This window comes from Mirounga angustirostris, unplaced genomic scaffold (assembly GCF_029215605.1).
Source record: "Mirounga angustirostris isolate CCGP_5_RB_7025 unplaced genomic scaffold, mMirAng1.0.hap1 SCAF_1, whole genome shotgun sequence".
NCBI classification, from domain to species: Eukaryota; Metazoa; Chordata; class Mammalia; order Carnivora; family Phocidae; genus Mirounga; species Mirounga angustirostris.
In genome coordinates this window covers 203,331-215,910 of record NW_026991709.1, presented here as the reverse complement: position 1 = coordinate 215,910, position 12,580 = coordinate 203,331, and the positions used below count along the sequence as shown (strand labels likewise).

At 47.8% G+C, this 12,580-nt stretch overlaps 1 protein-coding gene across 15 annotated transcripts in view; it reads left to right on the top strand.

Annotated features, from left to right (window-relative positions):
• Positions 1–29: 29 nt before the first annotated feature.
• PRMT2 (protein arginine methyltransferase 2) overlaps positions 30–12,580 on the top strand; it is a 32,505-nt gene continuing 19,954 nt past the window's right edge. For 2 of the 15 annotated variants that reach the window (XM_045902285.3, XM_045902284.3), the window contains exons 1-3: positions 66–224; positions 5,035–5,133; positions 12,369–12,476. In XM_045902285.3, the coding sequence (XP_045758241.1) occupies positions 5,095–5,133; positions 12,369–12,476 (147 nt within the window). In that variant the 5' untranslated portion in view covers positions 66–224; positions 5,035–5,094. Of the gene's footprint in view, positions 225–4,378; positions 4,655–5,031; positions 5,134–12,368; positions 12,477–12,580 lie in introns of those variants that run through there. The other 13 variants (XM_064577546.1, XM_064577545.1, XM_064577547.1 and 10 more) reach the window with 13 other exon arrangements.

Below are 12,580 nucleotides of genomic sequence, written 5' to 3'. Positions count from 1 at the left end.
GCCTGCGTGCGGCCGAAGGCGGCGGCTCCATTCTCCGGACGAAGGGCGAGTACGGACTGCGCAGGCGTGGGGAGCGGGGCCCAGGGAGGGGCTCCGTCCGCGGCCGGCCTGCGCGTACTGCGCCTGCGCGAGCCGAGGGCGGTGGCTTGGGCTGCTGGTAGGCGTCGTCCGCCCCTCCGCACTCGCGGTGTGGACGCAGAACTCAGCGGAGAAAGGCGGCTGAGGTAGGTTTCCCGTGGGCAGCTCGGGCGGCTGGGCCGCACCGAAGCAGGACGGGCCAAGTGAGTCTTTTCCGGGCGTGTGCGTCAGTGCGTCGACCGAGGCCGCTGCCCCCCTGAAGACCCCCAGCCTTCCCGGCCGTGTGCTGGGCGCTCCAGCGGCTGCCTGCAGGCGGGGCAACTGCAGGGCCACGCCCCTTCCCCCGGGCCACGCCCACCGCCCTCGCTTCCTTCCCCCCACCCAGCACCGCGCCCTGCCCCGCCGCGCCTCTCTCCCCAGCCACGCCTTCGCAGAGCCGCGCCCACCTCCCTCCCGGGTGCGCGCGCCCCTCCGAGCCCCGTGCCTTGCCCCGGGTCCTGCTCCTGCATCGGAGCCCTCCGGCCCCCCCATTCTTTCTCCTCCCACCCCACTCGTGCCGTTGGCCGCTAGCCCCTGGGGATGCTCGGTCCTCTCCCCCCTCCGCCGGGTCCGCTGACCTGGCCCTGCCCGGTCAGCCAGGCCCCGCCCCGCCCCGCTCTGGCCCCCCTCCATCAATCCAGCCCCGTGCAGGCTCCATCCCACCCCGGCCCCAATGCCAGGGTTTGCCAGTGAAAATGCAATGTATATATAAGTGTTTGTTGCTAGCCTTAAAACAAAAAAAAAACCCTGCTAGTTGTTTTACCAGCAAAAATGGGTTTATTTAAGAATAGCAGAGAATTACAGTCCAGGATAAGGAAGCTAAGGCTGGGAGCTGGAAGTGTGGTGGCTTCTTGTTGGCTGGGCTGTTGCCGGGGCAGGAGGAAACCCTTCCTTCTGCTGCAGGAGTGAAGTAGCATCCACGGCAAAGTCTGCCTCTTTCTGCTGGGCGTGCAGGTAGCTCCCCTTGCTGGCCTCCCAGGTCCATTCTAAACAAGGTCTCGCCTGTTAATTTTTACGCTCTAATTACAGAGGTCACAAAAGTAAGTATTAAGTCTTGAGAAATGAAGCATGCATTTTAAACAAAGAATTGTTACGTAATAAAAAACATTCATCTTGGAGCATAGTATGGATTACACTGCCACTGGGAAAAATGAGAACTGAATGAGAAGGAAAACCGTCTGCAAGATGTAGAATTTGGTTCCTGTTAGTGGAAACACTTGAAATCCCCAGATGGTGTTGACCTTGAAAATAAAATAGCCAGTTATTTTACCCGCAAATTGGGTTTGTTCAGAAATGGCAGGAATTGCAATTTCAGACGTGCAAAACTAAAGGCAAGTCTGGCTAATGTAGGAGAGGAGGGTTACTTTACAGAGAAAAAGGAGGAAGGTGGGAGGAGCTGCTTTGAAGGAAAATCCATTGAAGGATAGTGAGTGTGGGGTGGCAACAACCTCCCATTGGCCGGGCTGTGACGCTGTGACAGTCTCCCATTGGCCGGGCTGTGACTCTGTGACAACCTCCCATGGGCCGGGCTGTGACGCTATGACAGTCTCCCATGGGCCGGACTATGACGCTGTGACCGTCTCCCATTGGCTGGGCTGTAACGCTATGACAGTCTCCCATTGGCCGGGCTGTGACACTGTGACAACCTCGCATTGGCCGGGCTGTGAAGCTGTGACAGTCTCCCATTGGCCGGGCTGTGACACTGTGACAACCTCCCATGGGCCGGGCTGTGATGCTATGACAGTCTCCCATTGGCCGGGCTGTGACACTGTGACAACCTCCCATTGGCCGGGCTGTGACGCTGTGACAACCTCCCATTGGCTGGGCTGTGACGCTGTGACAACCTCCCATGGGTCGAGCTGTGACGCTGTGACAGTCTCCCATTGGCCAGGCTGTGACGCTGTGACAACCTCCCATGGGTCGGGCTGTGACGCTGTGACAGTCTCCCATGGGCCGGGCTGTGACGCTATGACAGTCTCCCATTGGCCGGGCTGTGACGCTGTGACAGTCTCCCATTGGCCAGGCCGTGACGCTGTGACAACCTCCCATGGGTCGGGCTGTGACGCTGTGACAGTCTCCCATGGGCCGGGCTGTGACGCTATGACAGTCTCCCATTGGCCGGGCTGTGACGCTGTGACCGTCTCCCATTGGCCGGGCTGTGACGCTATGACAGTCTCCCATTGGCCGGGCTGTGACACTGTGACAACCTCCCATTGGCCGGGCTGTGACGCTGTGACAGTCTCCCATTGGCCGGGCTGTGACACTGTGACAACCTCCCATGGGCCGGGCTGTGACGCTATGACAGTCTCCCATTGGCCGGGCTGTGACACTGTGACAACCTCCCATTGGCCGGGCTGTGACGCTGTGACAACCTCCCATTGGCTGGGCTGTGACGCTGTGACAACCTCCCATGGGTCGAGCTGTGACGCTGTGACAGTCTCCCATGGGTCGAGCTGTGACGCTGTGACAACCTCCCATGGGTCGGGCTGTGACGCTGTGACAACCTCCCATGGGTCGGGCTGTGACGCTGTGACAGTCTCCCATGGGCCGGGCTGTGACGCTATGACAGTCTCCCATTGGCCGGGCTGTGACGCTGTGACAGTCTCCCATTGGCCAGGCTGTGACGCTGTGACAGTCTCCCATTGGCCGGGCTGTGACTCTGTGACAACCTCCCATTGGCCGGGCTGTGACACTGTGACAGTCTCCCATGGGCCGGGCTGTGACATTGTGACAACCTCCCATGGGCCGGGCTGTGACGCTGTGACAACCTCCCATTGGCCGGGCTGTGACGCTGTGACAACCTCCCATGCGCCGGGCTGTGACACTGTGACAGCCTCCCATGGGTCGGGCTGTGACACTGTGACAACCTCCCATTGGCCGGGCTGTGACGCTGTGACAACCTCCCATTGGCCGGGCTGTGACGCTGTGACAGGCTCCCATGGGCCGGGCTGTGACGCTGTGACAACCTCCCATTGGCCGGGCTGTGACGCTGTGACAGGCTGCCATTGGCTTGGCTGTGACGCTGTGACAGTCTCCCATTGGCCGGGCTGTGACGCTGTGACAGTCTCCCATTGGCCGGGCTGTGATGCTGTGACAGTCTCCCATTGGCTGGGCTGTGACTCTGTGACAACCTCCCATTGGCCGGGCTGTGACACTGTGACAGTCTCCCATTGGCTGGGCTGTGACGCTGTGACAACCTCCCATTGGCCGGGCTGTGACGCTGTGACAACCTCCCATGGGCCGGGCTGTGACGCTGTGACAACCTCCCATGGGCCAGGCTGTGACGCTGTGACAACCTCCCATGGGTCGGGCTGTGACACTGTGACAACCTCCCATTGGCCGGGCTGTGACACTGTGACAACCTCCCATTGGCCGGGCTGTGACGCTGTGACAGTCTCCCATTGGCCGGGCTGTGACACTGTGACAACCTCCCATTGGCTGGGCTGTGACGCTGTGACAGGCTCCCATGGGCCGGGCTGTGACGCTGTGACAACCTCCCATTGGCCGGGCTGTGACGCTGTGACAACCTCCCATGGGCCGGGCTGTGACGCTGTGACCGTCTCCCATTGGCCGGGCTGTGACGCTGTGACAGGCTGCCATTGGCTTGGTTGTGACGCTGTGACAGGCTCCCATTGGCCGGGCTGTGACGCTGTGACAGTCTCCCATTGGCTTGGCTGTGACGCTGTGACAGTCTCCCATTGGCCGGGCTGTGATGCTGTGACAACCTCCCATGGGCCGGGCTGTGACGCTGTGACAACCTCCCATGGGCCGGACTGTGACGCTGTGACCATCTCCCATTGGCCGGGCTGTGACGCTGTGACAACCTCCCATGGGCCGGGCTGTGATGCTGTGACCGTCTCCCATTGGCCGGGCTGTGACGCTGTGACAGGCTGCCATTGGCTTGGCTGTGACGCTGTGACAGGCTCCCATTGGCCGGGCTGTGACGCTGTGACAGGCTGCCATTGGCTTGGCTGTGACGCTGTGACAGGCTCCCATTGGCTGGGCTGTGACTCTATGACAGTCTCCCATTGGCCGGGCTGTGACTCTGTGACAACCTCCCATTGGCCGGGCTGTGATGCTGTGATAGTCTCCCATTGGCCGGGCTGTGACGCTGTGACAGGCTGCCATTGGCTTGGCTGTGATGCTGTGACAGGCTCCCATTGGCCGGGCTGTGACGCTGTGACAGTCTCCCATTGGCCGGGCTGTGATGCTGTGACAGGCTGCCATTGGCTTGGCTGTGACGCTGTGACAGGCTCCCATTGGCTGGGCTGTGACGCTATGACAGTCTCCCATTGGCCGGCCTGTGACGCTATGACAGTGTCCCATTGGCTGGCTGTGATGGTCCCTATTGGCCGGGTTGTGACAGTGTGACAGTCTCTCTGGCCGGGCTGTGAGGGTCTCCCGGCTGGGCTATTGCCTGGGTAGGAGACTGTCCTCCTGCTATGGTGGTAAAATGAGCTTCCTCCTGTTGGGTCTGTAACTGGTGTGTGGGGGTGAGCGCTCCCCCTGCTGGCCTCCTGACTCCATTTCAAATGAGGTTTCCTTTATTTTCACAGCAGGGCATTTCAGTTGGAGTGAATCAGTTGGAGCTATCAGGGTTCTAAGAAAAGATTTGACATTGATTTGTTGTTTTAAATCAACCCAGTAATCTAACAGAAACAGTGTTCATTCAGTAAATAAGATCAACACCTTTGCAGACTAGTGAAGAAAACATACTATTAGAAGTCATAAATTTTAAATGCTTTCCATTGTTTCTGTAAAGAATTGTATTTATAAATTTGATTTCTATTTCGTTCTTTAAACACCCGTTTTACTTCCATTTGGCATAGGATCTTTACTCTAGGATCTTTACCAGGACCTTAGAAGTGAAGCGAATGTAACAAAGTGTTTTCTCACTGTTTCTCTTTTTAAAAGTAGCAATGGAGGGGAAAATGAAGTATTAAAAGTGGCAGCGATGCGGCAGATCCTAAGAGAACCATGGCAACATCAGGTGACTGCCCCCGAGGTGAACTGCAGGTAATTTCAGCTCTGGTGTGTAAGAACGTGTATGTAAGGACCACAGACATTGCAGAGAGCATGGCTCCGCCACCAGCCGTGGGCTGCGTAGATGGAAGAAATGCAGTGTTTGTAAGGCTTCTGACGTTCTGAATTGGGTTGTAAATACCTGCATTGACTCTACCTTTGGTATTGAACTGCTGAAGTACATACACTGTTTTAGTTGTTTAGTAAAGTCCCAGGCTGGACACGTTAGAAATGATTGCCTTATTCATGCTTTTTTTCTGCCTGGGACACACACATCTAGTTTCATTCAAGCTATTAATAAAAAAAAAAAAAAGACCCTAAATTTCAAGGAATGTTGATGATATAAAATTAAAAACCAGATGAATACTCTAACAAATAATGTTTTTTAAAAAATCAAACATTTTCATATCTGTGATGTCAATGTTAACATTTCTTTTTTTCTCTGTCCTTCCAATGGTTGTTGTAATTTCATTTGAGTTTTTATACATAGGAATTTGATTCATAATTGGGTCATTTCACTAATCTGTTTCTTAAAATTAATCATAAAACTTTTAAATTCTGTGGATGCCCTGTTCTTTTGAGAAATTTAAAAAATATTGGCAGATTTATGGGGCGCCTGGGTGGCTCAGTTGGTTAAGCGACTGCCTTCGGCTCAGGTCATGATCCTGGAGTCCTGGGATCGAGTCCCGCATCGGGCTCCCTGCTCGGCGGGGGGTCTGCTTCTCCCTCTGGCCCTCCCCCGTCTCATGCTCTCTCTCTCTATCTCATTCTTTCTCTCAAATAAATAAATAAAATCTTAAAAAAAAAAAAAAGATATCTTAAAAAAAATATTGGCAGATTTACAGAATAATATTGTAAACGTCAAGTCCATACCACAGAGATGTGACAACTTGTTAACATTTTGTAGTATTTGCTTTAGAATGTGTATGTGTATACACAGGTATACATATTCTGAAGGAAACCATAGGTGGTTTGCTCCCTAACCCCAGCCCCATTCTTCTTCCTCTGTTTCCGCAGGCAAATACTGCTGTGAATTATGAATTGATCTTTGTGCTTCTGCACCATTTTTTATGCTTTTATACCTAATATAGGCATCTTTGAACAGTATATGATATTGTTTTGTGTACTTTTTAGAATTTGTCTAAGTGGCGTCATAATCTGTCATCTGCAACTTGCCTTTTCTGAGTGTTGCTTTGGGGGCTTTGCCCTTGATGTGTGTGTAGAACTAGTTCAGTCCTGCAGGACGCTTCTGCAGTGTGCTCCTTGTGTGAACGTCGTATTTGTGTGCAGGTCTGTTGCAGTCTTACTGCTGTACAGTAGGTGGACACCACCTTTTATTTATTTCCCTTGTGTTGGACACTTAGTGTTGTTCCCAGTTTTTCTCTCTTTCAAACAGTGCTGCAGTGAATATTCTCCTCCCATCTCCTTGAGCAGATGTGCTCCAGGGTGTATGCCTAGTAATGGCATTGCAGGGTGGAAGGGTGGCACAGTTTCAGTTTTACTAGGTAGTGAGCAATTGTTCTCCAGTTTGTGGGTCTGCCAGTAGCCCAGGGAGTACTTGCTGACACTTGAGAGCATCAGATTCTTTTTTTCCTAAGTATGTAAATTCAGTTTAGTTAACATATACTGTACTGTTGGTTTCAGAGGTAGAGTTCAGTGATTCATCACATGCATGCAACACCCAGTGCTCATTCCATCACGTGCCCTCCTTAATGCCCGTCACCCAGTTGCCTCACCCCCCCACCCCTCCAGCAACCCTCAGTTTGTTCCCTAGGGTTAAGAGTCTCTTATGGGGGCGCCTGGGTGGCTCAGTTGGTTAAGCGACTGCCTTCAGCTCAGATCATGATCCTGGAGTCCCGGGATCGAGTCCCGCATCGGGCTCCCTGCTCGGCGGGGAGTCTGCTTCTCCCTCTGACCCTCCCCCCTCTCATGTGCTCTCTCTCTCATTCTCTCTCTCAAATAAATAAATAAAATCTTTAAAAAAAAAAAAAGAGTCTCTTATGGTTTGTCTCTCTGTTTTTATTTTATTTTACTCTTCCTTCCCTTCCCCTATGTTCCTCTGTTTTGTTTCTTAAATTCCACATATGAGTAAAATATGGTATTTGTCTTTCTCTGATTGACTTATTACACTTAGCATAATACCCTCTAGTTCCATCCACTTTGTTGCAAATGGTAAGATTTTATTCTTTTTTGATGGTAATATTCCACTGTATATGTATTCCATCATATATATGAACCACATCTTCTTTATCCATTCATGTGTCCGCAGACATCTGGGCTCTTTCCATAGTTTGGCTATTGTGGACATTGCTGCTATAAACATTGGGGTGCATGTACCCCTTCGGATCCCTACGTGTGTATCTTTGGGGTAAATACCTAGTAGTGCAGTTGCTGGATCGTAGGGTAGGAGAACATCACACTCTTAAAATTTGCTCAGTCTGATAAGTTAGAAGTGGTATCTTGTTATTTTACTTTTCTCAATTACTTGTGAGTTAGTCATGGTAGTATTTCAGTAATATTTGTGTTTATCCTGTTAATTGTGTCCATCATTACAGAAGAGATCCTTGTTACAGTTTGTGTTTTATTTCTCCTTTCCTCTTGATCTATCTTTTAAGGGGTTTTATCAGTTTTATCTTTTCAAAGAACTGGTTTTGTCTTTGTTGACTTTCTCTTTGTTCATCTGCTTTCTATTTTATTGATTTATGCTTTTATCTTTATTTCTTTTATTCTCTGGGTTTAATTTTCTCTTTTTATAGCATCTTGTGATGGAAGTTTGCATCACTGACTTAAACCTTTCTTCTCTAATACATGTTTTTAAAGCCATAACTTTTCCTGTGATCATCAGTTTGCTGTGCCTCACACACTTAAATACATTATATTTTCATTGTTGATCAGTTAAAATACTTTATAATATGTCACAATGGAAATTAGAAAATTTCTGGGCTGTTCAGAAGTGTGCTGCCTATTTCTGGACATTTAGGAATTTTTATTCATCTTTTTGTTACTTAATTTTGGTTTGATTATGTTTGGTCAGAAAATATACTCTGTACAAATTTCAGTGTTTGGAAATTTATTCAGGCCTGCTTTGTGGCCTAGTCAGGTGGGCTATTTTGGTGAATGTCCCACATGCACCCAAAAGAATATGTTTTCTGTGGTTGGTGGTTTTCTATAAATGTCATTAAGGTCAAATGGGTTATTAGCATTGTTCAAATATTTGTGTTCTTTCTGACTTATTGCCCATTTGTTGTGTAATTATTGAGAGAGATGAGCTTCAAAAATTTCCACTATGGGTGTGCCTGGGTCGCTCAGTCAGTTTAAGTGTCCCGACTCTTGGTTTTGGCTCCGGTCATGATCTCAGGGTCGTGGGATTGAGCCCCCTGTCAGGCTCTGTGCTCAGCAGGGAGTCTGCTTGGGATTCTCTCCCTCTGCCCCTCCCTGCAATTGCCCAGACACCTGCTCTCTCTGTCTCTAAAATAAATAAATGTTCAAAGAAATTTCTACTATGATTGTGGATTTGTCTTTTTTTTTTAAATTTCCTTTTGAATCTATCACTTTTTGCTTCATATATTTTGAATTTGTTATTTGGCACATACATTTAGGATATTTTTTACTTTCTAGACTAATTGACTTTTATTTTTATGAAATCTCTTTTTACCTGGTAATATTTCTTGCCTTGCATCTATTTTGTCTTATATTAACATAACTGTACCAGCTTGCATGGTACACATACACCTATATTTTGAATATAAGACCTTATATTTAAAATGTTTTTCTTGTAAAGAGCCTGTAGGTGTGTCATTTTTTTTTTTTTACTGTCAGGTAATTTCTGCTCTTTAATTGGAGTATTTAGTCCATTAACATTTAACATAGTGACTAATATGGTTGAGTTGAACATCTTGCTGTTTGTTTTCTATTTCTTCTTGGTACCTTTCTCCAGTCTTGCCTCCTTTTGGATTAATAAAATATTATTTATAATTCCACATTATCTCCTCTGTTGGCTTTTCACCTGTATCATCTTTTACTAATATTTTAGCGGTTACCAAGAAATTGTGATATGCATCTTTAACCTATCCCAGTCTTTTTTTTTTTTTTTTGACCACTTCACCATGTAAGACTCCTCCAAATTAGTTCCATTTACTAGCCCCCATTTTTGTGCTATTTGGGCTATTGATGTATCATATTTTACTTCTATATATGTCATAAACCCCACAATAAATTATTATTATCTCCTTATACTATTAAAAGTCTTTCTTATAGAGTATAAGAAATAGTCTTGTTTCCCCACATATTTACTTTTTCTGGTGTCTGTACACCTTATCACTCTGGCAAAAATTAAAGACCATCAGAATGCCTCTTGCTGGTGAGTATTCATCAGAGGGTACTCTGAGCTTTGCTGGTGAAGCGTGGAGTGCTACACCCTTTATGGAAAGAATCTGGCAAATGTGTGAATGAAAACCATGCTTATTTTTCAGCCCTGGTGATCTATCTCATAGAAATAAAATGTCATTACATAAGGATAAATGTGTATAAATGTTGTGGCCGCATTGTGGTAGAAAACTGGACAGCAAGAGAAAGTCCATTAATCAAGAATGACTGAAGAATCAGGAAGAATTCCTACTGTGGAATATTACACAGTCATTGAAAATTATAAGTTAGAGTTCTAAGAATTGGGGAGTTTTTCACAAGGTATTATGTGAGTAAAAAAAGCAATATAAAAAGAAGGGTTTGTGACATCCTTCACCAAACACTATATCAGAAGAACAACTGTGCATGTGTGTGACTTGAACATGGAGAAGGCGGGAGAGGCGTACGCCAGGTGACGACTAGGGACGGTGGTGAGAGGGTGATGATGTGGCTGGAGCAGGGACAGGGGATGGAGGGCAAGCTAAAAAGAAAATGATAACTGCATAAAACTGATCATGTTACTCTAGTAGGAAAATGTGCAAAGGACACAAATAGGCAACTAACAAAAAAGATGACCAATAAGTACTTGAAAAACATGTCTGCCCTCACCAGTAATTAAAGACAAATGGAACTAACAAAGACAGTGTTTCTGCCCACAGTGGCAGAGGTTTGAGTGATGAGGCATGCCCACTGCTGATCAGGGTGTGGGAAAATCATTCCATTATTCGCATGTAGGTCTGAGGAACCATCTTTCTGGAGGGCATTTGGTGATGACATTAAAAGTTATAAAAGTACACAGCATCTTAATCTGCCATTTTCCCATTCAGGAATTTATCCTAAGAAAATTGTCATATGACATTTTTGACAAAAATGACATATGTTTAAGAAAGTTTGTCTTAACATAATTTGTAATTGTATAGACTGGAAACAGTTTAAGGGTACAAAACTAGGAGATTGGATAAATAAGTTATGATTCATAGAATGGGATACTATCAGATGTTAGCAATGTAGTATTTAGAAGTAATTTAATAGGGCGCCTGGGTGGCTCAGTTGGTTAAGCGACTGCCTTCAGCTCAGGTCATGATCCTGGAGTCCTGGGATCGAGTCCCGCATCAGGCTCCCTGCTCAGCAGGGGGTCTGCTTCTCCCTCTGACCCTCCCCCCTCTCGTGTGCTCTCTCTCTCTCTCATTCTCTCTCTCAAATAAATAAATAAAATCTTAAAAAAAGTAATTTAATAAAGAGGAAAAATGGTCAGAATTTAATAAGTGGGTGTTCTACACAACTAATGAATCATTGAACACTACATCAAAAACTAATGATGTACTCTATGTTGGCTAATTGAACTTAATAAAAAAAAGAAATTAATAAGTGGGAAACATAACACAAGGCAGAATTTCATGATCCCAATAAACACCCTGATGCACATGCTATATGTACACTTTAAAAGAAGCCTGGGGGCGCCTCGGTGGCTCAGTCAGTTGAGCATCCAACTCTTGGTTTCGGCTCAGGTCATGATCTCAGGGTCGTGAAATCGAGCCCCACGTTGGGCTCCGTGCTCCGCAGGGAGTCTGCTTGAAATTCTCTCTCTGCCCCTCCTCTCACACATGAGTGCTCTTTCTCTCTCTCAAAATAAATAAATCTTAAAAATAAGCCAGAGGGGGCGCCTGGGTGGCTCAGTTGGTTAAGCGACTGCCTTCGGCTCAGGTCATGATCCCGGAGTCCCGGGATCGAGTCCTGCATCAGGCTCCCTGCTTGGCGGGGAGTGTGCTTCTCCCTCTGACCTCCCCCCTTCTCATGTGCTCTCTCTCTCTCTCACTCTCTCAAATAAATGAATAAATAAAATCTTAAAAAAAAAAAAATAAACCAGAGAGACACCTGGGTGGCTCAGTCAGTGAAGCATCTGCCTTCTGCTTAGGTCAGGGTCCTGGGATCAAGCCCCACATCTGGCTCCTTGCTTAGCAGGGAGTCTGCTTCTCCCTCTGTCTGCCACTCCCCCTGCTTGTGCTCTCTTGCTCTGACAAATAAATAAAATCTTAAAAAAAAAAATAAAGCCTGAAAAAATATAAATGTTAACGTGTTAACCATCATTATTTCTGACCAGTGGGCGAGATTACAGATGGTTTTAATTTTCCTCTGTGTACACTTGTGCCTCACACATTTTCCAAAGAACATGAATTATGTTTAAATTTAGGAAACTTTGTTAAAAATGTATATGTTGGGACGGGGTTGCTTCATTGAACTGGAACATGTGCTTGGAGGTTCTGCCACCTCCAGTGGACACCTTCCAGACAAGCCTGTTCGGATAGAAAGTGTAGACTGGGCAGTGTGTGGGCTCGGGCTCCCCTTCCAGCTCCTGAGCAGCCTGTGTGAGCAGCAGTGTGGTCCAGGTCAGGCCGTGAGGGTCGTGCCCAGTCACTGGCACCTTCCAGAAGCCTGCCCAGCTCTGTCCTTGGGTCTGATGAGGTCCCGAGAGCGTGAGGCCCAGAAACAGGTCTTCTTTCTCTTGGGGCCGGTCACAACTTTCAGAAGGAGTTGCTGGTGATCAGGGTCAGTCACCAAGTAGACACTAACAGTGCCTCTTTTCTTATTTGATGATCTTCTTAGGATGCAAATAATTTTGTACTAGAGACAAACAGTAAAGGTGGAGGGAGGGTGAGATCCCTCGATGCTCCTAGTGAAGATGATCCAAATTGTGTGATTAAACCTGGTCACATGAATCTTCATGTGAAACCATCCTGATAACCTGTAGCCTTTGGTTATTAGGATGGACAGAGAGAGAGAGAAGCCCCATAGTCATCCCCTGTTCTTTGCTTGGCTTTGAGCAGGAGGGAGAAGATCGTGTGGAGTGTGGTGGCCAGGAGCATCTCCAGGAGGGTGTGCACCCAGAAGAGTTTGTGGCCATTGCAGACTATTCTGCCACTGACCAGACGCAGGTAACCCTAAGCACTTGCTCACATGCAGGGGCCGTGGGCCTTGGGTCCATGTTTTATGGATTCGGCTAAGTGCCGTGCTGAATGACAGAATTAGAATTAAATTT